The 27,423-nt window shown below is 32.6% G+C and overlaps 1 protein-coding gene across 5 annotated transcripts; it reads left to right on the top strand.

The window, feature by feature from the left end:
- Window positions 1-306: 306 nt before the first annotated feature.
- On the top strand, window positions 307-26,809 carry LOC120609291 (protein FRA10AC1). 5 transcript variants are annotated; one of them, XM_039871712.1, is made up of 15 exons: window positions 317-417; window positions 597-665; window positions 2,114-2,190; window positions 3,481-3,576; window positions 3,709-3,754; window positions 6,176-6,252; window positions 7,739-7,822; window positions 8,387-8,471; window positions 11,631-11,676; window positions 13,717-13,830; window positions 14,965-15,007; window positions 16,684-16,802; window positions 19,842-19,880; window positions 23,363-23,441; window positions 25,651-26,809. In XM_039871712.1, exons 3-15 carry the CDS (start codon window positions 2,114-2,116, stop codon window positions 25,691-25,693), a joined length of 948 nt encoding a protein of 315 aa, XP_039727646.1. In that variant the 5' UTR covers window positions 317-417; window positions 597-665; the 3' UTR covers window positions 25,694-26,809. The 5 variants fall into 5 exon arrangements, 4 of the variants coding, with proteins under 4 accessions (XP_039727644.1, XP_039727646.1, XP_039727645.1 ...); XM_039871711.1 differs by having other exon boundaries at window positions 359-500; XM_039871710.1 differs by lacking the exon at window positions 597-665 and having other exon boundaries at window positions 307-500.
- Window positions 26,810-27,423: the final 614 nt, after the last annotated feature.

The raw sequence follows: 27,423 nt of genomic DNA on the forward strand, positions 1-27,423 counted from the left end.
GAAAGAGGACAGCAGGTGATATTCGGGCAGGATTGTTTCTAAAACAAAACGTATTTTCAAACGAGGGGCGTGGACCTAGTGCGAGCAGTGCCACACAAGATTAGATGACGGGCTCCTTAAAGGGAAAAGGAAGGAAGCCCAGGAAAGAAACTGACGGCTGCAACTTAGAGCAGACAGCCTTTACCTCTCCTCCGGCCCTGTTCTTCCGCCGCCTTTGTTTCCCGGGAATGTTCTGGCTGTAGCACAAAGTCGGCGCGCCTGGGATGGTGCCATTTAGGTGTGACACGCTGCCGAGCCGCACCGGAAGCAGCGCCCAGTCGGGACCCGTAGAGAGAGGCGGGGAGCTGGTGGTGGCGGCTGTGGCGAAACTGCGCGGTGGCAGCAGACGGGTTGGCCCGGCAGCGGCTCGCTCAGGCAGTGAGTCGTCCCTGCAGCTACCGAGAAGGGAGAAAACGACGACGCAGCGAGCAAACGTGGCAGAGCAGGGAGGAGGGGAAGGGGTCCGTGAGAAGGGTCGTGAGTGTGCTTGGGGTTGGGGAGAAGTACCTCGAAACTTGTTCCTCATATGCTACTAGTTGATTTTTTTCCCCCGCTAGATTCTGGAGGCAGCCGGCGTCTCCTTTATCGAATTTCTCTTGGCCTTCGTCAGTTTATCGTAACCTAAAGTGAGTGCTTTTTAGTGCAACCACTTAATTGAGATGGGTATGGGATGGATGAAGCCGCTGGAGGAAAAAGAACTGAAAGAGGGGGAACAAGGATAGGAGGTGGTGTCACGGGGTGCGGGAATAGGTGATGATGATGACAGTTAACATTTACAGGGTTTTTACTGTACCAGACACAGTTCTAAAACCCTTCATATATGATAACTCAGTGTCCAGTCATGTGACCAGTGCTCTGAGTAGCCTCATTTTATACATGGGAAAACTGAGGCTCACAGATTGTAGAACACACCTAAAGAAAGACAAATGAAAAGCGCACAGCCAGGATTTGCGTTCTGAAAGGCTGTTCCCAGAACATACCTCTAAGCAGCCCACAGTGGCTGTCTCTCATCAAGATGTGAAGAAAGGACATAAGGAGAAGCTGGTGTGGCTTGAACAGACATGATAGACAGCTAGAACAAGGAGTTGTGGTGATAAGGGGTGTGAGATCCAGGTGTGTCTGTTAAGGTGAAGACAGATGTAAGTGGGGGTAGAGTAGCAACTGGCCTTCTAACCTTCTCCTCCAACTTTGGCTAGAGCCTTCTTCTAGAATTCTGTGGGATAGAGAAATATACACCCACACACCTAAGCTTTAAAATGGAATTATAGAAAGATAATAGACTCATAGGATTTAAGGATTATTTGATGTAGCCGCCTTATTTAGCAGGTGAAGCTCAAAAAAGTGAAGTAATTTATTCAGTGTAGCCATGACTATAAACATCTTTTGCCTTAGGTCCAAAGCAGTGAAGTTTAGGGAGTTCTTTCCTCTTTTTCCTGCTCTACTTGTTAGAGTGAATATTAAAGTTTAAAAAATTGATAATGTACTAGTCACAAATACAGTAAGACTAATGGACTATAATAAAATATTAGCATTTTCCAGACTGGCAATTTGGAATAGTCAAAATAGGCTTAAGAATCAAATAAGCTTAGCCACTTATTTGCTCTGTATAATTTAACTTCTTTTGTCTTTGATTTCTTCATCTCTAAAATGAGGATAATAGTTCCTAACTTGCAGAATTAGAAGCAGTGTTTGTAAAGTACCTAATATAACGTCCGGAATGAAGTTGATTAATACACAGCAACTGTTACTACTCTGAGTTAAATAAAAGAATCATTGCTAAACTTTGAATGCAGTTACACAGAAGCATCTAAACCTGGTTTTCAATGGAAAGGTCAAAAGAGTAGCCTCTTATTGGCCTAATGTGAAAAAAGTTGCTTCATTTTTTGAAGGATAAATCTGTTATTTTAAAGTGATTGAAAGTTTTAGATGTCTAGACAGCCCAGGAACAGTCATTTACCCACCACAATCCTTTAAAACTGTTGTAGCTTTTAAGATAACTAATTTTTGAACTATTCTGTTTCCTGAACTATGGGCAATTTAGGTTATAAGTAACTGACTTTATACTTCTTTATAGATGCATGGTCATGGAGGCTATGACTCTGATTTTAGTGATGATGAACACTGTGGAGAATCTAGCAAAAGGAAAAAAAGGTATCTTTATTGATCTGTGTTGCAAATCCTTTCTAGATTGAGATGAAGTATAAATAAAATTGAAAGTTTTTGCATTGTGTTTGTGAAGATAACGATGTTCTACTGAATAAGTTTTTGTTCATTAAACTATAATAGACTCAAAAATTTGTGAACAGTCGTATGAAAAATAAGACAATGTTTATGCTGTGAAGGGATTTATGGAAGGGGAAAGGAGGTAAGAAGTTAACTAAAGCTCTTAGATTTCTCTGTTGCCATCTGTTTTTCAATCATCAGTGACTTACTTGCAAAAGTCAGCTAAGATGGAGCTCGATTGGTGTTCTCTTCACTAGTACTTGACTTTTGAATGAGGCTAGTGTGGGAGATGAGATGATGATGCAGCACAATTCTTATGGATTTGTGAATAAGAAGACTAAGTGGTCAAGGAAAAGAGCTCATGAAGATTTCATTGAATTAGAAGGGGCGAGATCTGTCAGTAGATAAAGCCTAGGCCTTATATGGAGGCTACATCTTGGTGGAGTTGCTGTCTTTAGGGGCATGGTTTTCAGCTTTCAGTGCTCAGAAACTTGATTTTGTCTGTTAAGAGTGGTTGATTGATTCATATTAACCAAATTTATAAAAACTGTTTTTTTTATACTTGAAAGCAGATATATTAGGCATACCACTTGGAACTGAAAATTTTTGTCAGGTATTCGTACTTCATGGATAGCCAAAAGAATAGAAATAATTATAATAAATTATGTTTTATGCTGCTTTACATTTTCAAGATTTTTCATTCAGAAATCACACTTTGTAAGAAGAGAATTTGAGCAAATCTAGTTGGATAATCTCTGCTCTGGGTTACATCTGTCTAAGTAACTAAGACTGATCATTTATAATCTATATCACTTTTAATCAGCCTTTCTTTTTCTGTAGTTTCAGTTACCAAAAGCTTTGTTATCTCTACTTGACAAATAGGAATTGTGGCCCAAACTTAAGTAGGTTTATCTTATTTAAGATTAAGATAGTGAATAACAGAGCTGGAATTTGAGCCTAGGAATCTAGGTAGTCAGACATAAGAATCCGTAGATTTGTTAGTTTCATCTTTACTACTTTGTAGGTATTAAATAAAGTTAAGATATTAATTAAGCTATTTAAAAAGACATAAATGTCTCATTAAAGATTACCAAGTCTTTTTAAAGTTAAGGCTTGAATTCTTTAAAACATTTTCTAAATTCTGAAAATATAAAGAGACAGGAAGCACCCTTTGAGAAAATTGAACTCTTCTAATAGTTTTTCTTCTTAACTAACCAGGGCAATTGAAGATGATTTACTGCTCAAAAAACCATTTCAGAAAGAAAAACATGGAAAGGTGGCCCATAAACAGGTTGCAGCAGAATTGCTGGATAGGTATGGTACTTCAACATAAATTAATTTTTTTGGTTTAAGATGTTTTTGTAAACTCAGAGACTTGGGGGATTTGATTATATTAGTTATAATATGGACATTTGAATTTGCTTAAAATAAAATTTGTCTTAATAGGGAAGAAGCAAGAAATAGAAGGTTTCATCTCATAGCTATGGATGCTGTATCCTTTTTATATTTCTAGGTTTTTATAACTAAATATTTTAAAATATTTTTTATTTTATAAAATCTTGTGAAGTCAGGTAGACCTATATTTTATTTTAAAATAAGTCTTTATTGATGTGGAATTTTGCCATTTATGCAATTTTGAGTACAGTTCTCTTTCACTAATATATAAGATTTATAGACAAAAAATAAAACATATTACTAATGTTCTGAAAATAGGTTTATGGAATCTATAAACTTGCAGATATTTTTTCCAACTGTTTTTGCCAAGCCCTCAACATTTCTTATTTTTATACTACTCTTGTCTCATTTTAACTCTTATTCTCTTCCTACCTCATTCTTGGCTATTTAAGGTCTTTGTAGAACTTGTATTTAAAAGTAGGTCTGTCTGTGGAACTGTCCTCAGGCCTGCTGTTGCTTTGACTCTCAGGCATGACTTAGGGCTGTACCTTTAAGCTATACCTTGCTTCCTTATTAATAGTTATGTCTCTGCTCAACTTTTGATAAGACTATGGCTCATTACATTAACAGCTGCCACTAGCCTTCCATATTATTGTTGGAAATATTGGAGAGTGAAAGAGAGGCCAAGCAAGACCTATTTCTAAGTATTTATTACTATGGTCAGGATTTGGAGAAGGAGACAATGTCAATTAGATACCTCCCTACCCCCACCCCCACCTGTCATTATCTGTTTCACTTTGTTATCATTGCTAATGCTTTTAAGTTACAGAAATTCTCATGTCATCACTTTATTTATTCCTTTTATCTTGTAACCCAGTCATTTAGCTTTCTCATGGATCTCATCTGCCACTTGTTCCTTAACCATTTCAGCATCTGCACTGCCTTCTATAACACCACTCATCTGGTGACATTGGGGCATCTAGTTAAAGTATGGTGAGGGTAAAAGTCTAGGACCCTTTTTCTGACATGGGTGGAGATGGGGCTATAGTTTTTTCTGGAATGTTTGGCTAGAGTAGTGTAGTTATTGTCTAAAAGATATCTGTCTTATTAGACTACCTCTTGGTTATTCAGTTAGAGCAGGCTTTTGTTGGGACTTTTTTTATCTGTGCTTATTGATATTTGCAGGTTGCCAGCTTCTTTACTTCCAAGTCTGGGATTTATAAGGCAAAAAGAAAACCTGGGGAATTCACCATCAAGTTATTCCATGGGTCCTGAGTACTATAGCTGGTATACCTTCTCTCCACCTTTCAGTGTCTTCCTATATTTGTCTTGTACATAATTATGTCTTGTACATAATTTCCAGGGATTTTAGCTGTTCTTAGTGAAAGGAATAGGGAGAAATATATCTTTGTCTACTCCATCTTCCTAGATGCAAAGTCCCACCCACCACCTGTTTTTGTAAATAAAGTTTTAAAGTGTTATCTGTGCCTACTTTCATGCTAAAGTGGCAGAGCTGAGCAGTTTGGACAGAGTTCATATGGCCTGAATGGCCTGCATATTTACCATTTACAGAAAAATGTTACTGACCCTAGCTCTAAAAGAATTAAGTGACTAGCAATGGTCATGTGGCCAGTTAGTGATAGACCAAGAGCTAGAACCCAAATCTGCAGATATCTGGCTATTTTCATTTTTTCTTTTCTGAAATGTTAACCGTTTTGTTGCAAGTTTTAGATATATCATATTCTGCTTCAGTACTCTATCAGAACACTTTGTGATCAATTAAATCATTGTGTATCTTTAATAGGGTGTTATCACAGACAGTATTATGGATAAGGTCAATTCTGTTATATGCATATTCAGCTCTAGAGAGTGTACCATTAAGCTTTTAAAACAAAAAGTTTTAAGCTTGTATATGTTGTTATACTGCACTGAAAATAAACATGACTGTGAATTCTTTGAATATGAAAAGCAAGTATTAAAAAAATCTGATTTCTCATATTTACTTCTTTTTAAAAGCCTAATATTAGGATTTAATATTATAAAAGTTGGATCTTCTATTCTAGAGGCTTTATCATTAATGGAATAACTAAATTATATTTTATAATGAAAAATAAATTATACTCCTTACCTTTAATTTTAGAAACTATAATTTATTTTTCATATCGTGATGATTAAAGTGAGTGGTGATGTGAAGCTGTGTGTAGTCAGTAATAGAAAAGGAAGCTCTTTCTTCCCAAATAGAGATGTTTTATCACAAGTAGTATATGCTTGAAAAATGTTCAGAACAATACAAACAGTATTCATTAGAAAGTGAAAGCCTCATAATCTATAATGTTCACTCTTAATAGTTTAATATTTATCCTTTTCTATCTTTTTAAATTTATAAGCACATATAACATAAATATTTGTTTATTTAAAAACCTAGACTCATACTATGCTTTTTATTCCTACTCACTAATGTATCATGGACACAGAACAATGCTTGAATAAATGAAATCCTTAATTTTTTGCATTTTAGTATCAAAGGCATACAAAGTTTGTCAATGACTATATTTTGTACTATGGTGGCAAGAAAGAAGATTTCAGGCGATTGGGGTAAGTGCCATGAAATTTACACAGAATTGGAGGGGGCTCTGGGTGTCTTTGAAGATCTACAGCTACTGTGTCTTCTGATTCTGTCGTTTTCCTCTGCTTTCCATTCCAGTTCTTTTGTTATAAGGTGGAGAAGCCATCCATACCTTTTTTTTCCCCCTTAATTAATTTTTTAAATTATGGTTACATTGGTTAACGAAATCCAGTAAGTTTCAGGTGTACAATTCAACAGTAAGCTGGCAGTGGGGGGGGGGGGGGGGTGGTGGTGGTGGTGGTGGTGGTGGTGGTGGTGGTGGTGGTGGTGGTGGTGGTGGTGGTGGTGTGGTGGTGTAACATTGTGTATTCACACTGCCCATAGTTACATTTTCTTTCTGTCACCACATATTTAACCCCTTTACACTGTCTACCTCCCCTATTCCCCCACCCTCTGGTAACCACTAGTCTATTGTCCGTGTCCATGAGTCTCTGTTTGTTTGTCCTGTTTATTGCTTTTAGGTTTATATCCCACATATAAATGGTCTCATGTGGTTTTCAACTTTTTCTATCTGGCTCAGCATAGCTTTTAACTAAATAGTTTCTCATGACCCCATTTCTCTGGCATCAGGCCTCAGGTAGCCTGCTGAGCCACATCTGCCCCTGGCAATAACAGGATATGTGAGGAATACACATGCACCTGATTATGCAGGTTTTTTGTTTGTTTTGTGAGGTTGTTTAAAATAATGAAATTTTTAGATCTCAATGTTTGGGATTGCTTTTTAAAAGGCAAGGCAAACAAGAAACCTCACTCTAATTTTTCCCATACATGAAATTACTTTCTATATTTGGAGCTCTCTATTCCAGTCTCTTAGTTTTGTGTGGGTTTATCCCTCTGACTTACCAGTTTTCTGAATTGATAGAGCCCTAAAAAAACTTTACGCCATCTCATCTATCACAAACTTATCTCTCCTCTTAATTTGGCCTACATTCCCCATCAATCCCTTGTTCTACTCCCATACTGTTAGCATCTGGAAAAATTATTCCCTTCAACTTTCTTTCTCCTTTAGTCAGTCTTCCTAGGAATGGAAATGAGGTATGGAAAACCTCATATATTTTTTAAAATTAGATCTCAGTAGCATGGTGTTACTCAATAGGATGGTGTTTTTTAGATTCTGAAACTTATTATTATTCATTTTTTCTTATCCATTTAGTGTTAATTCAGATTTCTCATCCTAGCTTTGGTTATTTAGCACCTTTTGTATAATTGAAACCAGTGCCAGAGATGGATACATTTCTTATCCATTTAAGTTGCTTTCATCATAGCTCTTTTTATAGTGCCTTTTCAAAATACTGAAATAGTTTTTATAAATATATATATATACACATACACATAAAACTGTCTTTATCTTCATATATTTTTACTCAGGTATGCAAAAATCTCACAGAAATGATTAACCTCCTAAATTTGACTAATTCTTTGTTTAAATTAAATCGAAATAGTTTTATTTTCCAGGGAAAATGACAAGACAGACATGGATGTTATACGAGAAAATCATAGATTCCTATGGAATGAGGAGGATGAAATGGACATGAATTGGTAATTTTAGCCATCTGAGGCATAATGTGTCAAATGCATTAGTCCTGTCTCTCCTGCTCTGAGTGTTGTCTTACTTTGTCACATATCCAAGGCATTCAGCTCCTACATAGAACAGTTCTGAATTGACGTATAACCATGCCTCAGATTACTGAATTTAGTAATTTTTAGCAGTTTTAACTGACTTCTCATTGCTTCGCTTTGTCTTTAGGAAATAATTTATAACATTTAAAAAATATTGTTTATTGTCTTGTAACATGCTTCTTTTTAAATTTATGAAGTATTTTGGGTAAAATTAAAACCTGAAAATGGTTTTAAAAGTCCAAATATTGCAAAGGGTAACAAGCGTAGAGTAAGTCTGTTTCTCATCTCTGTCAGTCTTCTAGGTTCTCTCCCTGAGAACCACTATTAATAGTTAATACTCAGGTATTCTGTGCACATATGAGTGATAGACCTCTTTTAAAACATTAATATTTATCTCGTATGTGTTATTTATTTGACAATGCTTCCAAGTAGCAATCTGGTTGAATTTTTAAATGAAAATTTCTATTTTTTAAATGAATCTAGGGAGAAGAGACTTGCAAAGAAATACTATGATAAATTATTCAAGGAATACTGCATAGCAGATCTCAGTAGATATAAAGAAAATAAGGTATGCCTTCCAAATATTTATAAAAGGAGGTTCTTATTCAAGTATAGTGTTATTTCTTGTTATACTATCATGCCCCACATTATTCTTTCAAAGATGCTAATTCAAGTCTAAATTGTCCTGCATCTATGAATTACCATATCAACCATTTAACCTCTTTAGCTATGGAATTTATGAAGGGCCTCTTAGTCAAGGGTGCTTCTTTGTGAGCTGAGAAATAGAAAGTCTAAGATTAAACACAAGTGGCTGCTGGATCCTCATTCATCTTGACTATTCTAGAGCCTCTAGTAATTATAATGAACGGTTTGATACTGCAGAATGATGTTTTGTTTCGCAGATGCTGTTTGAAATTTATAGGCTTTTTCCCCCAAATTGATTACCATTTATAAAGAGGCAGATGCACATCTTCTATTGTATAAGTGTCTGTTCTAGTAAAATGAACTCTTATCAGTGCTAATTAGAAATGGCATATTTCCATTCTCACTTCATATCTTACTGAAGGTAATAGTAAAGTGGTTTTTATTTTTATCTCACATTTCTCATTTGTAACTAGAGAAAGTGACCCAAGAACAGATGATCTTGTATGGTTTGGATAGTGTACATCTGTAGTATATTAAGACAACCTATTTAAAAAGCTGTCTTAGTTTAGTCATCATAAGGATTTCTTTCTCATTTAAATAATTAAATCTCAGAACTATGATTGGTTTAAGTTTTTCACTAGTGCCTTTAACATGTGAGTTGCTTCACAATATTCTTACAGATAATAGTTGTGTCCAGTTTTATAACCCTGTTTACAAACCCGTGCACTTGGTGTATGCCAAAGACTTTCTCAGTTTCTTGTGAACTAGTTGTGTCCGTGCTATTTATTGACTATATCGAATCCAAAAAGCACCACAACAATTGGAGTTGCTTGAAGTTACTACACTGCAAATCAAGAATATGATCAGTAGTCAGATACAAGGGTAAGTGCAAGTAAGAAATCAGATATGACTTGCAGGTTTTGAGTGTGAATACTAAAGAAATAAGAAATATGGAGTGGAGGTTTTTGTTTTTAAAAAACAGTTTTAAATTCACAGAATAATTGGGGGGAAGGTACAGAGATTTCTTTTTTGCAGGGAGATAATGACTGTTTTTTGGCATACCATGTTGGAGGTATTGGAGAAAGTTAAAAGTAGTACCTTTGATTTCCTTGCTAGGATGTATTTTTGCATAGTTTTATTTACACAAATATAGTGTTTTATTCATTTTTAATTAACTAGCTCCTAGCTCCGTGCCTACTATATGTAGTAGATATTTAGGGCATTTTTAGTGAATTCCAACCTTTGTCCCATGTTTCCTTCTTTGTTGCTTCTTTCCTTACATCATTGAGAATTTGGTTGGATCATTGCATCAGTTAGGATCAGATTCAGCTGCAAGGAACAGCAAGCACTCCCAAATAACACTGGCTTAAATAAGCTAGTTCATTTTTCTTTTACAAAGAAGTCCAGGTAGATGGTCGTGGAACTTTGTGTTGTCAGGAAGTTAGGATCCTTTTCTCTATTGCTTACATGTGTGTGATCCCTTTGCGCTAGAAGGTAGAGTGAGAAGAAGAGAGAGCCTCAGCACCAAGCCCTGAGTAACTCCACTGTTAACTCCCATGTGTCAGCAGGAAAATATATTTTCAAAAAAATATAAAAATGTTGAGGCAAAACCACTCTGCAATCTTTAACTAGTAGGACATACTGTAGTTGTTACATTTATCTTCCTCCCCCCATAAAATTATAAACTCCATGGTGATGGATACTATTTTAATAATCAGTTTTTATCCTCAGCCAAGCTCAGCAAGTAGTCGCTTAGTAATTATTTATTGAACAGATTAATGAATTAAAGAAAAAGTTTGGAAACTATGCAATACACGTTTGACTGTTTCATTAGACATCCCAACATATGTTGGATTACAAGCAATTCTTACATGTATAGATTTAAAAATAAAATAAAACAATTATTTTGAATTATTTATTTATTTCTTCCTAGACTGGGGGATTTTATTTTCATTGAGTTTTAATTAGAATATTTCGAAATATTTTGGGCCCTCCTTTGCATTTAAAATATAAAATTGCCTAATTCATGTGCTAGGTGGTTTAAAAAAATAAAAATAAGCAAAGTTTATCAGGCATTGAACACTTCATCTGAATTATCTCTCTTAGTATGACAATCTATGAGATTAGGGTTTTTATACATAGAAAGGAAATAGACTGAGAAGTTAAGTAACTTTCCCAAGATCACATAGCTAATGAATGAATGGTAGAGATTGTGTTGAGTCTACAGAATTCTGGAGCTGAGTTTTTAACCATTATAAAAGTAAACTAAATAAAAAACTAAACCATTAACTAGAATTATGGTAAATTAGCATATGAATGTGAAAGATCTTAAAAGGCAATGGAGAAAAATTATTTTTAGCCAAAAAAACCAAGTTGCATTTAGGGATCTGAAGGGCAGTTTCCTATTCATTACTCTGCTGTTGTTGTGGGAAAAGAGCCATACATGAATGAATGGGTGCGGTTGTGTTCCAATTAAACTTTATAAAAATAGGCAGCAAGCCTGTGGGCCATAGCTTGCTAACCCTTGGTATACTATGTACCAGGTACTATTGTAAATATTTTATATATGTTTTATCCCATTTAAACCTCTTAACCCAAAGAAGTAGGTACTCATTACTTCTTCACATATGAGAAAACAGAGGCACTGTAGGTTAAATAACTTGTTCAGTATTATACAGCTGTTAAATGGCGTAGCTAAGAAGTAAACCCAAATAATTTGACTCTAAAGGCTGCACTCTGTTGTACTGTACTTTACTGCTTCTTTACTGTACCATAAGCTCTTTTTTTGTTTTCTATCAGTGTCATAGAACAGGATATATTTTACTAATCTCCTGGCCTGGCACCTATAACTTTTAACAGCTAGTTTAAAAATAAAGAAGATTGTTTCTTATGGTAATTGTTCAAATGTATTCTTAAGTACCTGGAATCCTATAAGGAGAGAAAAAGCTATCATGATGGGAATTAGGTTTACTTTTTAGATTGATAAATATCATTATGTCAATTGGTTCCATATTTAGATTTATATACAATTTAAATAATGTTTAAATTTACTCTGGCATAAACGTAATTTTTTTCATGTTAGTTTGGATTTAGATGGCGAGTAGAAAAAGAAGTAATTTCAGGAAAAGGTAATTATTTTTTTAATATTACCTTTTAATAGGATAAGCTGCTTTTGTTACATTATTGAATTGAAGTCATTGAGTAAGATGATTCCTAATGTTTACAGTGAATGATTATCTACAAAAGTAAAATTAGAAAATGTGTGTTCATGATGTATTACTAGCAAAGGTCAAAATATAATGCTTTAGGGATTTTTACCTTTAGAATGTTTGCTTTTAAAAAACATTCAATTGAGTATAAGTAGAAAATTTTTAGAATTAATAATTTTATAGCAAGTAAATTATCAACAGACGAACACTTGAGTTTTTTTTTTCTTTATCAGTTTTTGGAATAATGAGTTGATATTACTGTATTCCAGTCAAATTCACATTTTGGAAGTAGAAATTAAATCTCACTTTGCACCTAATAGAATTTATGGATAGGCTAGTTCTTATTTTGAGGAGTTACTGAGATTGAGCCCAAATATCTAGTCCTACGTCAAAAGAGCAGACATTCGGTAAGCAAACCGTAAATGATTTGTCTATGCGTTATTGTAATCTGTTCATAAAATTTTTCCGAGAACTTAATATCTCTATACTGTTTAATGCCATAAAATAGCTCTTTATTGATAATTGCATTTCTAATTGCAATAAAAATTAATATTAATGCTTCTGAAAACTAGAGGAGCATATAGGAAATAATTTTAAACTGATAACTTAAAAAATTTTTAACTGAAAATAAAGGCTACATTTTAAAATGATTAAACTTTATGCCATCAGTTTGGCTCATATACAGATTCCATAAATTGCGTGTCTGTCCATTTGAAATTGGATATGCAATAAAACAATAGGAATTTTCTTTAAATAATAAAGGATGAGCCCTGAAGGTACTCTAGAGAAGAAAAAATAATAATAAATTTAAAGCCATTTTAAAATTTTCTTAAGATTACATTTTAGTTCGTGTTTTTACCTAAAATAATGAGATATATTGAAATGTCTATCACAATTTTAAATTTTTTCTTTTTATTAAATAGAATTTTTAGATGTTGGTAAATAATGCTGCCTTATAAAAACTTGATAGACATTCTCTAAATTCATATAACTGAAAAAAGGATTAGTTAGGTAGGGAAAGCTGTTGCTGTAATTTATAAAGTTATAATTTTATTTCTGTTTTAACAATAGAACCATTACCAAACATGTACAGATTTAATGAAGTATTCATTTGTAATGAATTTTAAAAATGTCAATTTAAAAAAGTTACCAGTCTTTTGGACTGATAGTTACAAAATTCATTTTGATAATTTCTTTTTTATGAAAAGTTCAGTTTTGTTCCTGTTGGTGTAGTTATTGAGATTATTTGTTTATACAAATAAAAGTTTGATTTTTTTTTTCTATCAAAGTTAATAATTGTTGAATAGTCCCCCCCTTCCCCCTTTCAGTATCGGTATTAGTCCTTATTTGTGGAAGGTTTTAATATACAATGGACATGGTAATGTGGTATTGGTTTTAGAATCTAAAAATTTAGAGCATGGGGTTTGATTATTCTACTTCATCTCCAAATGTTAGCATTTTAAAATGTGCTTTAAATGCCATTTTATGCTGCTACTTAAAATAAATGCCATTATGTTAATACTTAACAATATTAACTTTGATCAATTTTATATTTTAAATATTGAAAAGGATTCACCCAGATGTAAGTGCATTGAATCTGGAAAATATATTTACTCTTTTAGGATATTAGTGAGTACATTCTTAGTATTCCCATTTTTCAAAGTGTACGATTCTCTAACAGGAAGTCACTAAAACTCTGTAATTAGTTGATCTATCTATTGAGCAAGAATTCTGTGACTAATTTTTTTTAAACAGTTCATTCATTCAGTTCTTTAATTTGATACTTGTATACACATTTGTTGAGTATATTATAATTACTGTGGTTAGTTGTTTTTTAATGCTGACTTTGCAGAACTAAGAATTTATGTATGTTAAGAGTAAATTTCAGAGATAATACCAGATTGTATAGATAAAAATTGTCACCAACTATCATAGCTAATATTCTTTTCTTTTTTGCAGGCCAGTTTTTCTGTGGAAATAAATATTGTGATAAAAAAGAGGGCTTAAAGAGTTGGGAAGTTAATTTTGGTTATATTGAGCATGGTGAAAAGAGAAATGCACTTGTTAAATTAAGTAAGTTGACTTCAGGTGGGAATATGATTGATTTCTTCAAAGTTTAACTCATAATTTAGATTTTAAATATATAGACTAATTCAAGATTCAATTCAAAAATTTTAATGTTATCTTCCAATAAGTGCTCTTTTTCTCAGAGCTTCCCAAAGTAGCAGAGAACTTTTGAGCCTAAAAGTTATATTACTAGCATTATGTGACATTTAGGTGAAATAGTTCCAATGCCAAATGTAAACTGGCAGTTTGTAAAGAGAAGACCTCTCCCCATTAACTCGAGAATGTCACCAGTGCAGAGTGAGATGCACAGCATCAGAAAAGGCCATGTAAAATCTCACATTAGCTGCTGGCCGTATTGTTGTGATGGGGGTACTAAATATGTACACTCTCTTTGTGTCAATAGAGAAAAATTTAGATGGCATAACTATTCTTCATATCAGTCTTAAAATCTTAGGATTATACCCCAGAATATAGTAATTTCTCTTTATGTTTTAGAATCTGTCAGTCATTCTTTATTTTTTTTCCTAAGCCAATATTATGTGTCAGCTTCTTCTCTCCATCATGTTAACAACCTTCTCAGAGTCCTAAATAAATGTGCCCTCCACTATAGAAAGATGTCATGAATTCCCCTATATGCTGTTTAACACACGCCAATACAGACTGGTGTCAGTTCCTCCTGGAAGTGCTCATGAGGAAAAGTCAACTAGTGTGAACCAAAATTAAGGCAAAAGGAGAGAGGCCACAGTCGTGGATCTTTTTGAAAAGCTCTTTTCCATTTGAAAACTCTTAGAGTACTTCTGGGGGAAATGACTACCTACACTACTGTTATTAAATATCTTTGGTGTGAGATATGCATTAATGCTGTCCGTGAAACAGTTTGCTTTTAGAATAAATTGACAGCACATATTTCTAAGGTAATGTTAGAATTTCAATTCCTCAAGCATTCTGACATCATTTTTATTATATGTATGCGTTTTTTGAGGTGGTGAGAATTAGATTGCTTTCTTCAGATTATTTGTTTCTCTTCATAGTAAAAGAATGTAAGGAAAAATGGGAACTTATGATATTAGAGTAGCTAAGTAGAGTAGCAATGCAGTAATGCAGTTATTAAAATTCAGCAATGTCACTTTTTCTCTTTAGGGTTATGCCAAGAATGTTCCTTTAAATTAAATTTTCATCACAGGTAATATCTTTTAAAATGCTATTGTTAATGTTTAGTATTTAGTAGTCTTAGATATAGTCATTTACCTGCACTAGATGTCTAAACATAGACTTGAGTGGTTGATAGTTTTAATTAGTTGACTATATAGAATATCCAGCATTACTATATGCCTGTATAAATGAGGGAACTGGAAGTTCACCATGCCTTACTCCAGCCAAGCAATTTTAAATGTGAAACCCTGTGCAAGGTGGTGGATAGATGCTAGAATTTCTAGTTTGAGGTAAATATTCAGATATCATAATATTCTTAGAAACTGTTATAAAGCAGGTCTTCATAAAGTGATTCTTCTGTCTCATTTAAACAGTGTTTTAATTGAGGTTTGCTGTTTTTACAAAGATTATACCCCTTTATACTCATTTCAAATGTTAAAATCAGGCTCTAAGTGAATAAGTGAGAATGTGTCTACATATCGAGTGAATAAGTTAGAATGTGTCTGCATATAATTGATGATTTTTTAATTTTTAAAATTAGCAGAATTTTTTCGATTACTTGAATAGCTTAAACTTTTGTTTCCCTTCTCCATCAGTGATACCGAACAATACCAGACGCGTTTATTTAACCTTGACTGAGTTTCCTTTCAAAATTGAAATGATTCTTATGAGAAAAAGTGATTCTTATATAGTATTATGTGGCACAAGTACCTTAATTTAAAGGTTTCTTGAAAGTAATCCTCTCTGTTATCTCTCCATCTTCCTTCCTTCCCTGTCCCACTTTAAGCATTATTACCTTTTCCTACTTAGTGTTTCTTTTTTTAACCAATTAAAATCAATTGCTTGCCACTCATGGTACTGACAACCTTGTAAGCCTGGCCTAGAAGAGATAAAGCTACAGCAATGAACGGATATATGGTCTAAAGTAGACGTATGAGTTAACAATAAGCTCTTCCATCTTCATCCCATCATACCTTTACTATATTACTTTATTCTTAAAGGAAGAATTTTCTATTTATTGGTGTTTTAGAACTGTTACAGTGGTTTCTTCTTATCGTATGTGTTTTTTTTAAAGTGTAGATAGATGTGAATTATGTGGAGGGAAATGAAATTTGTTTTCGTAAATTTTTATATTTTAACTTTTGTTTTTAAATTTATTAGAGCAACATTGGTTAATAACATTGTATAAAGTTTAGTTGTACAACTTTATATTGTAACATCTGTATGCTTTATTGTGTGCTTGCCACCCTGAGTCTAGTCTTCCCTTCACTATCTTCCTCTTCCTCTTAACTCCTGTTCCCTCTGGTAACCACCATTCTGTTGTCTGTGAGTTTGTTTTTTTGTTTGTTCATTTGTTGATTGTAATTGGCTAAGTGATAGAATATAAAAAGGAGGAAGTGAGTAAAACTATGATTTATATTTACTAAGGTTTGTATACAGAGCTTAAAAAAATAATAATTTGTCAGTGTTAAGGCTTCCTTATCTTACAGAATAGTCATAAATAGTATACTAATCTAAAATATTTACAGACTCATTTAAGGGTTCCCTGTTACTATAAAAGCTAACATGAATGGCTTTTTGTTATAATAAATTAATCATTTTTTAAAAATAAGTGCTTTAACTGATTTGATTTTTTTTTACTCGGTTTTTATTTCTTGTAAAAGTCAGTTGAAAAAGTTAACTTTAATTTTATTGTTCAACAAAAAGGCGAAAAGAAGTCAAGTCAAAAAAAAGAAAAGATAAAATCAAAAAAGATTGTGAAGAGCCATCACATAAGAAATCCAGATTGTCTTCTGCAGACGAAACCTCTAAGAAAAAGGATAAAGGTAAAAGAGAATTAAAATATAATATCTACTCACATTACTGAATATGAAATGTAATCAGCCATATGTTTAAAATGCAGAATTTCACTGGTGAATGCATTTAGAATTCTGTTTTATAGTAGTTGAAAGAAATCTGGTTGGAGAATTTAGACATAAACTTATAGTACTAACTACAAGAGTTTCAAGAAAAAGGTTGGTATTAATTCATTTTTGGCAGATGGTATAATATTGTTACCAGCCTTCTAATTCCTGGCTTGTCACTTAAAGACTTGTTACTGTGAGTTTTACTTTCCTCATGTAAGTAAGGGTGATGTGAATACCTGGCCTCTGTATTGCTTCAGCTTATTGTGGAGAATCAAATAAGAATGTGAAAAGTACTTTGAATACTGTAAAACAGTACATAATCTATAAATCAGTATAAAATTATAACACTACAATTTCAAATATCATGATCTGTGATTTTCTCACTAGTTTATGAGCTTCTTAAAATCATAGAGATTGATATAATGTGTCCTCAAAACTTAGCATGGTGCCATGTACATGTACTTAGTAAACAATTATTAAATTCAAATCCATTAGTCAGCTACTTAGTTCTTCATTAGTCCTTAAGCTTTCTAAGCCTTCATTTCTTTACGCATAGAATGGTCATGAGAATAGTACCTAGCTCATAAGATTGTTCAGAAGTTGAAATGAGGTAATGCATATAAGAAGTTTGCATAATGCTTGCCACATAGTTAGCTTTTATGAAGGTTACTGCTAGTTGCTTTTTCAGTCCATAATAGAGTCAGATTGGCTATAATTTAGAGTGAATCAGACTTAAATTAGGTAGATAATGGCAGACTGAATTAGATTCAGGCCACTGTTAACATAATACTTGGACAAGAGAGGGCTCCCTTTCTCCAGCGATGAAGATCATTGGATATGTTACATTCTTGTGTGCATTTTTATTTCTTCTTGTATATCATAATATATTTAAGCATTTAGTATCACTTGGTAAAATTGATAGATAGTGAGTAGAAAATACTGTTATTCTATTATTTATTGAGAAATAGTATTTAAAGTAGAATACCTTTTTGTCTTAATCATTTCCTAACTCCAAAATACATTTTAATTAACAAATCTCATGAATTTTTAAAAATATTTATCCTCATGTGCTAGTAAAATACTTCATGTATTTTACTGTTTTTATAATTTTTATGTTTGAAAATTTTGTTGTATTCATTATTGTATTATGTAATATCATTGCATTCATATCATAGTATGATACTGTATTAATCTGCATATTTCAGATTAAAAAACTAATCCCTACCTTGTAAAAGTTTATTCAGTACCTTTAGAACAGATAATTAGGTCGCTGAGTACCGGGGATCATGGATGGGGTTGTACCCCATCTTAATTTGGCCCAAACTTGAGTAGTAATGTGTGATACATTTCATACCCTGCACTTCTCCTTTGAAAATACGTTTCACCCTTGGAATAATTTGTTTTCTGTTAGGGAAAGGCCTTTGTGACTTGTTTAATTTATCTCTAATTCTTAAGAACAGTGCTTACTCAACATAGTAGGCATTCAATAAATGTTAGGGGAATAAGTGAATCAGTGAATTCAGCCAGTTTCTCAGTGTTGAAAGGAACATCAGTGATCAGCCATGGAATCTTGATTGAAAAGATATTCTGTGGTTTTGCCTTTCAAAATATGGTCCTCTGACATTATTCTTGGGATCTTGTTAGAAATGTGCAATCTCAGACTCTCTCAGATCTCCTGTATTATAATTACTGGATGATTCATATGGACAATAAAGTTTGAGAAGCTCTATACTTGTTCTGCTTTTGCTTCAACACCTCCAGGGAAAAGGAACCCAATACTCTCCAAAATACTCCTTTATGTTTCAGTAGTCGTAATTGCTAGCAGGTTTCACTTAACATTTAGCCCAAACCTACAGCTTCTTCCCTGTAGTTCCAATTATGTCCTTAGGCCTCCACAGTAAGCCTAACCTCTTTTTCACATATAGATATTTGGAAGCAGGTATCATGTTCCTCACATGACAGAGCAGAAATGCGTTTCTTTTGCCACCAGAAGCTTAGCTTTGTTTTATTTGCTGTCTGATGAGTAGGAAATAAGGAAGAGTGAAGAAACAATAACAAAGTAATCACTGCAGTCCAGGCCTTGGCTTTCTTTTTTTTTACCTTGTAGTTCTCACACCCTCTTTGGCCTTAAAAGGGCCATTCATGTGGACAGCTTTGGTTTATGAGACTGCCTGTCCAGGGAGGTTGGAGGAATCGTTACTCTCCATCTATTATTATTTGCCCTTTTTTGATTTATCAGCCTTCATAAATATTTCCCCTTAGGGTCTTATTGCAGGAGATTGTATATAGTGATGATTTTTTAAAATTACATTAATAGATATTCATAATGTAATGGCTAGGTGGAAAGCCGGAAAAAAGAAAGAGCAATTAGAGGGGATTGTTTTATAAACTATATAAATGTCTAACCAATGTACTGTATACTTGAAACTAATAAAATAAATTTTAAAAAATAGATCTTCAGTACTTTTTCATTTCCTTCATTGGATAACCCCTGTAGAACTGAAATTTTTTGTTTTATAACAATTTTATGTGTGATTTTCAGTTACTGATTACTAATTATCACTTGTAATGATCTTTGGAAAAGTATTATGAAAAATGAGTGTTTATTTGTAAACTGCTTTCAGATGTTGAACTTCTCTATAGGTAAAATATTGGTTATATTATAGCTAATCTATGGGTTGGGTTTTTGTTGTTGTTTTAGTAACAGATTTTTTTTACAGATGTTATTTTTTAAGCTTTGTGTTAGGTAGGTATTCCAAGCCATATGAGAGCATAAAATATCCCTGTCTAAAAGAACCTAACATTTTAATTAGGCAGAGAGGTCTAAGAAACACAAATGATTAGAACAGTGAAGTGCTTTACTGTAAGATTACAAAGGGAACTAGAGTATGGGGGAGAATTCTCGTGTTGCACCACTGCGAGATGATTCTTAACAAAACAGTGCTGTTTTCTTTTCAGGACATTCATCGTCAAAGAAATCAGAAAATTCTGTAAATAGTAAGTATCAAGTATTTCTTTCTTTAATAAAAATAGATTCAAGTTATTTGTAGTTTGGATTTTCCATGAATTGTGACTTGCTCTGATATAAATTATTTTTTGTTTTTGTATTTCATGAGAAAAAGCATAGAAAGAAGACCAAATGTATATGATTTCTCCCCCAATTTAGAACATTTAAAAGTTTCTTAAGAGCAAAAAAATTTTTTTCAGTGAATGCAATAGGTACATATTTTAGTTTTACATTATACAATATGAAGGAAGAGAAACAGGAATGAAGTTGGAATAAGTCCTATGGATTTGAAAAGATTGGATCAAACCAGACTGGATTTTATTGAATATTTGCTACAGATTTTAATATTTTTCCTTGCAACATTCCATAAAGTATTCATAATGACTTACAAAACTATATATAATAAAATAAGATTTTTTTTAAAGGTGAAATCAGAATAATGGAAAAATAAGAGAATAGAAAAGTAAAGCTAAAAGTAATATAGAAAAATGTTTACCAAAAAATCCTGCATAATTGTGAAAGTAGATCACAAATTTATCACTGTTCTTCCTAACAAACCAAAGAAGGAAACTCCCAGTGGAATGATTAATTGTACCCATCTGATAAAGAGAGCTCGCAGGTGTTTAGCTTTTTTTCAGGCAGAGTTTTGTGAACAGAATCTCCTGTGGGTCCATGAGGGGCCATCCATTTGTGATGTAACAAACAGTACCCTCGCATCTCAACAGTAATACAGTGTTGAATTTCTTAAATACTTTGCATAGGCTTAGGGCCTAAGAATAAAGTGTACTTCAACAGCATATCTAATTCATTTTATAATTTCTGGAGTAATTTGATAGAAATTCAGAAATTTAAGATTTCTAGGCTTATTTGGAAATTTATAAACTTAAGAATTTTTTTTTTTACACCTGAAACTAATACAATATTATACATTTGCTATATTTTAATAAAAATCTTTTTAAAAAAGAAATTAAAGAATTATTTTTTTTTCTAATTTTAAAGTAATATATATTTGCTATGGCAAAGTCAAGAAAAATTTTAGTAATTACTCCAAATCCCACCGTTCAAATGTAAACATTAACATTTTAGTATAATTCTTAAGGAAGATTTTTAAGTGTTCAATAATCAGAACTTTTGTACTGAGAAAATAGTCAAATGGAAAATTAAAGATATTTATTGTTTACAAATTTAATGAAGAAGGAATGGAGGCAGCCCTCTAATTTAGGAGTACAACATACTCCTTATAAATTACTTAGTTTATACCAATTTTGTTTTCAGCATATTTGAAGTGTCTTAAAGCACTGACACTTCCTTTCTCACTATGTGAATCCTAATTTATCAGCAAGTCCTTCTCCTAAATTAGATGAAATATAGTGACAGTTTCTAGAACAGGCATGAGACTGGTACACTTATGCTCTCAGAGGATGAAATAGTGTATACACACACGCGTGCGCGCGCGCGCACACACACACACACACACACACACATACACACAGCATACACAGGGTAATACAAGAAATATTATTTTAGTTTATCCATTTCTAACAATACATAGCCAATGAGAGATGTAAAGTCCTATACAATGTAGAAAAAAAATCGTTCTTTTCCAATTCCAATTTTTCATTATTCAAAAGCTTTTTGAGTAAAAGCCTTGATTTATTTATATTCATTCTTTCATTTACTCTTCCTTCTCCTTTCCACTGTCCTCCTCCCAGTCCTCTTGATCTTCCTCCATCTTCCAGAAATAACCCTAAGTCTCCTTACCACTCCTCAGCCAGGTCAAACTTCTGGTAGTAGGGAGGGGCATACCTCATTTTCTGTGTTTTCTTTTTCATAAAAATAAGACTTTTAAGTCTTTCTTCTCTCATATTCAGTTTGGGACACTGGCTGTCATTGAGTGGGAATCTTGTTCCCAAGGCTTTATAATTTTATCATCTTTGTATGTAGATTGTTAGAAATACCCTCCTTCCCCGCCTTTTTTTGCCATTTTTTTTTGTTAGCATTTGTGCCAGAATGGAATCAGTTAGGACCAAAGTTCAGACGTGCATGTTGATTCAAGGATCAAAGTCCAACAGGTAAAAGACTAGAACCACTGTGGCATATCAGGGTTGTTTTATTTTTGTGTTGTGTTTAACTAAGGGACATTCCGTATTGATATTCTATATTGACAAGACAAATTTGTATCAGTTCATTTTTAGACTAAATAATGGTCATTATTGGAAAGGACTTATTTGCTAATGTAATTACTTTGTGGCATAATTTTATTGCCTCCTAATACATTTTTCAGTATTTGATAATTTTTATTTGACTACTGCAGGGTGATTCATTGGAAACATGTCTATATTTTGTTATATTTTAAAAATAGAAGTATCTTTATGTTTTTACTGATTCTTAAAGATAAAACATGATCATTGTTTAAAATACAAAAAAAAATTGGAAATTCTTAAAATAGAAAGTAAAAATATCCTAGGCCCACAAGTAATATAATCATTAAATTTGGTTGATTTGCAAACTTATAATACATATGCGTACATACATATACATACATATATAATACTATATTGTATACCTATATATAGGTATATGTAATGTAACCATAAATTGGATTATACTATGTATGCTTTCTGTAACTTTTTAAAAATTTGATATAGCATGGATATTTTCCCATGGTAATACATACAGATTATGCTAAGGTGTTTTTTTTTTTTTTTAACAGCTATATAGTTTTTATTTAACTAATCTTAATCCCTAATTGGTAGAGATGTTGGTTGTTTTTTTTTTTGTTATTATACAACGGACATATAAGTACATATATCTGAGGTACTTATTTATTTCAAGTAAATAATTAAATTCCTAAAAACAGCATGACTGGTCAAAAGGTATATACATTCTAAGCTAATCTATATTGCCAGAATTTTCTCAATAAAAAGTTTACAGAATTTTTACTCCTAACAATGTATGACATGCCTCTTTCTTCACTGGAAAAGGCCTCTTCTCATTAATGTAATCAACATTAATTTTTTTAAATGGCTGACAATTTTTTTTCATAGCTGTCCCTACATACTACTTCAGTGCCTGAGGTCTTGATCCTAATATAAATATACTCTCTACAAAAATCTTAACCTGCATGTCTTCTGTTCGATCAATAAAAATAAGAAACTAAATCAAAGACTACCACATATATTGCAAGGGATCATTCCTTTATAAGAGTTAATAGTGGAATTGCTACTTTACCTCAGTGTGACTTAGAGAGATTTTCCATAAGACTTTAAATCCATGGTCTTTTTGCTGAAATTGGTATATCTCAGCTTACTTATTTACTTTTAAAAATAAATTATTGATCTGTAAGAGTGAATTTCCATAAAAGTTGAAGCTAACCTGCAGTTAAATCTGAAGTTAATTTAATTGCATTGGTAGTTCAAAAAGTATTTTAAATATAATACATTAAAAAAAAAAATCTCTTTTAAATGAACAGGAAACCCTGATGAGAAAGAAAGTACTTCAGAATCTGAACTTTGGAAGGGCCCATTACCAGAGACTGATGAAAAATCACGGTAAGTTCTTATATTAATAGATAATACATGCCCTTAGGAAGCTATGACTACAGCCATTCTTGATAACAGTTAATGAAAAAACTTATCATCATGAATGACTGTTTAATGCCAAGGACTACATAGCCTGGTAAGATCAGAATTTATCCCCAGCAATCGTTGTCACCATAAACAGCCAACTTGTCTAGCTTCCTCTTGGTGAATAAATCTTTCCTCAGCTCACGTTAACAGAAGACTTTCTGGTTTTTGCTTAGAATCTTTCAAAGAAGGGTTGTTTACTAGCTTCCAGACCAGTCTATCCATGATATTCTATTTATCATAAACCTGTACAGGGGAGCTCCTTGAAGACATATACAGGTGTAAAAGTTGACTTGCCAACACCCAGCTTAGCCTCCAAAGACAACTCAGTGCATGAATTGTTCTGTGTTATGGTTTGGAAGAACTGTCTGGATGTGGCTGGAATGTTATTAGTTCTTGTCATATATTGGGATGTTCACCACTTGAACTTTTATCTGTTAGAAGAGATAAAATAATACCTACTGCATAGAGTTTATTCTGAAGTTTTAATGAAATAAAGAATGTAAAGTACCTTGGTACAATACAACTATAATTGTTCAAATAAATTTTAGTCCCATTTTGTTAGTCCCTCGGCATAATGGTTCATAATAGAAAGAGACTATTAAATCAGTCATAATTCACTAACTTAAGCTGATTATATAACATCTTGCTAATTATATGATATGTTCTCAGTGTACCAGAAGTCAAGTATGTTGGAAAGAGGCTTTTTAAACAAAATTATTTTTTTTCTGTGATCTTTAACCTTTTTATTTACTTATTTTAGCCACAGAGTTCCCAAATGTGGTCATTATACATCACATTATTAAAAAGTTATTGCTGTAAATAGAATATTGCTATATCTTAAATTATTGACTAAACTTTCAACCATATAACTTTCTCTTAGATAGCTTTACAGCTGAACATGGCAGAATAGATCTTATCTTTTTAGGCAATAAAGATACATGAGTAAATCCTAAGAAGGCTTTCATAATCCAAAACTCTTTGTGACCTTATAAAAACTTGACGTTGATCAAGTACTGAACATCTGAGTCCACACAGAGATTCAGCTAATTTTATATATTTATATTCTTAGAACAACTTTAAAAATTCTACTACATTTTGCTGTCATGCTAGGGAAGAGGGACTGTAGCATGGGGAATGCCAAAATGCAGATAATTCTTAAATCAACTTTATCTGATTCTGTAATTAAATTGTTTCTTAGTTTAAACGTGGTCGTGATGGCTTTATGCATTCACAATTATTTAAGACCAAATGATGGAATTCCATTGTGAATCTCTGATCTAAAAGAGTGTTGTCTAAAGAGACTGATAGACTGAATTTTTTCAGCTTGATTCCCTGTTCCCAGAAGGAAGAAAAGCAACATTGCATATATTTAATCCTTACAGCAACTCTATGAGGATATGTAATGTTCTCCATTTTACAGAAAAGGAAACTGAGGCAAGAGAAGTTAAGTAACTTGCTCATCCGGCTAATAAGTGACAGAGCTAGGACTTAAACACTTGTCTGACTTGAAAACCTGTGCCATTTCCACTGTATCACTCTGACTCCTAGCACTAATATTTATTTAATACTTACTTTGCAGTTTTCATAGTATTTTAACACATTATAATATAATATCTCCTTTCAGAGTTCTGTTCTTTGTTTTAGACATAATTTTTACTTGCTACAATTACATAATTTCTATTCTCTTAGTAATAAAAACTTGCGGCCTAAGCATATTTTTCCCACTTCTAGGAGTAAGATTTATATTTTTCCTTAAAATAGTTTCTTTTTTATTTATTTCTCGATCAGGCTATAATTTGATATGAGAATTAACAGAGAAATTATAAAGATAACTGGAAAAGTAAAGGAAAGCAATGACATTTTACAGAGTACATCAAAGTAAAATCTTAGGTCATAAATACATTTAGGAAGAGATTCCAACATACAAAACATTTTAACTTTAATCAGTGTGGGTAAAGTTATGATTATTATAGAAGCTAAGAATTACTTGATGGCTGAATTATGAAATAGGTTGATATATGCAGCAAATATGTTGATTTAAAATATTTTTAATCTCATATAATGCGTCACCTAGTAATTTTTTTCTCTAATAGTCGATTTTAATCAATATATGTATTTTTTCTTTAAATAGGGAAGAAGAATTTGATGAGTATTTTCAAGATTTATTTCTGTGACTTGGAAGAGAAAAGCCTACATTCCTTAATGTGAAAGTACACTTTGAAACTCTTTAAAAAGTTTTATCTTCAAGTTGCAGCTTGAGTGGTTTGTCTTGGGAAATAAAAATTCGGCCACTCTCAAGATGTCAGATGCTTTGGAAGTTCATTAGTTGTGTTGGAGCTACTTTTCCCCATCTTTCAGTTACTTACCTACAACTGTGTTCCTGCAGTTCCTAGATGATGGAGGGAGCTAGTACAGTGTACAGAGATTCCATTGTTCCTTTATTTCGTAGCATTTTTTTTTCACTGATTCACATTTCTCTTCCCTTGTCTCAATTAGTTAAAATTATAAAGTAGATTAAGTATATCATCAATTTTTTTCCTTTGATATACTGACATCTTCTTGTGAGCACCTATTTTCCCATTACTACCTATTTCTAGCTTCTTTTTTTTTTTTTTTTTTACCTTTCTCTTACTTCTTACCCCTACCACTTAAAGGAGTTTGTTAGACTCAAATTTGACTTTCCAGTATGTGGGTCATTTATTATAGAGTAAATTAATACCACAGGGAGCCAAATGAGCTCTAAAACAGGATGTGTTCACAAAAGTTGACTCTCCAACAGAGCTTATGCAGTAAGATAATTTAAAGGCATAATATCATTTGCATAGAGCTTATCTCAAATATAGTTATGCAAATATGGATATACTTACATGCAGGGATATATTATAAAATGTTACTTCTTAACTCAGGGTCCATACCCCCAAGAGGTCTAAGCACTCCTAGAATATGTGTACATGTCTGTGGCTATATTTGGTTTTTTTTGGGAAAGGGTTCATAGTTTTCATTTAATTTTCTAAAAGATTTATTGATTTCATTTTGAAGAGTAAAAACCCACTTTTATAAAGAGCAAAGAGGTGGATAGAGGAGAAGATGCATGATTTTTAAATGGTTAGTATCAGAGATTTTCTTTTTATTAAATTGTTATTATTAATTCCGTAACTATTTTTCAGGCTTCTGTTATGTGTAAGTCATTGTGCTGGACATTGCTACAAAGGAACTGTCGAGGAAGTAATTATACAATCTTTCTAAACTATCAGAAAACAATAAATCAGTGTTGGTTTATTAATGTTAAACATTGTTTGAAAGCCTCATCATTTCTTAAATAAATTGTTTTTTTTACCTAATTACTTACAGTGAATAAAAAAGACTCTTGATATCTGAGGAAAAAATGTTTGAATGTTCAGCAGCAAAACTGATAATTAACAATGGAATATATGTAGCTAAATTTTTATGATAAAATATAGTTTAGTAGTCATCAGAAAATAAATGCAAAATTAAATGTTGACTAGGAAGACTACAGATATTCTTTTTAAAATAGATTCATATATTTGGAATTGCAGGTATTTATGGACATCAAATTCATATGCTTTATGGACATCAAGTTCATTTATAAATTTAGATCATTACATATAATCACACTTCATTCATACACAGCGACAGATCATGGGAGTCATAATTTTTAAGGAGTATTTGAAAAGGCCTCAGTATGTTGAGTTGAAAGATTAAATCTCCAACAGACCTATTTCAAACCTGGCTATAGTGCAGGCAGTGTTGTTCAGTGGACCACTGGTTTGGGATATGAAGTATTTGTTCTTAACTAAAGTCCTTATTTTTGGAAATGCCCCACAATTTGCTTTCTAGTAAATGTGGAGGGGAAGTTGTTTGAGCTGACTGATATTTTGGGGTC

The sequence above is a fragment of the Pteropus medius genome, unplaced genomic scaffold, assembly GCF_902729225.1.
Source record: "Pteropus medius unplaced genomic scaffold, Ma_sr-lr_union100, whole genome shotgun sequence".
Taxonomy (NCBI): domain Eukaryota; kingdom Metazoa; phylum Chordata; class Mammalia; order Chiroptera; family Pteropodidae; genus Pteropus; species Pteropus medius.

Bases quoted from the DNA above. Each gene is read 5' to 3' on its own strand.
- LOC120609291 (XM_039871710.1), top strand. From the start codon at position 2,114: ATGCATGGTCATGGAGGCTATGACTCTGATTTTAGTGATGATGAACAC. The intron at 6,253-7,738 runs GTAAGTGCCATG...TTTATTTTCCAG, and splicing joins GAAGATTTCAGGCGATTGGG to GGAAAATGACAAGACAGACA. The intron at 11,677-13,716 runs GTAATTATTTTT...TCTTTTTTGCAG, and splicing joins AGAAGTAATTTCAGGAAAAG to GCCAGTTTTTCTGTGGAAAT.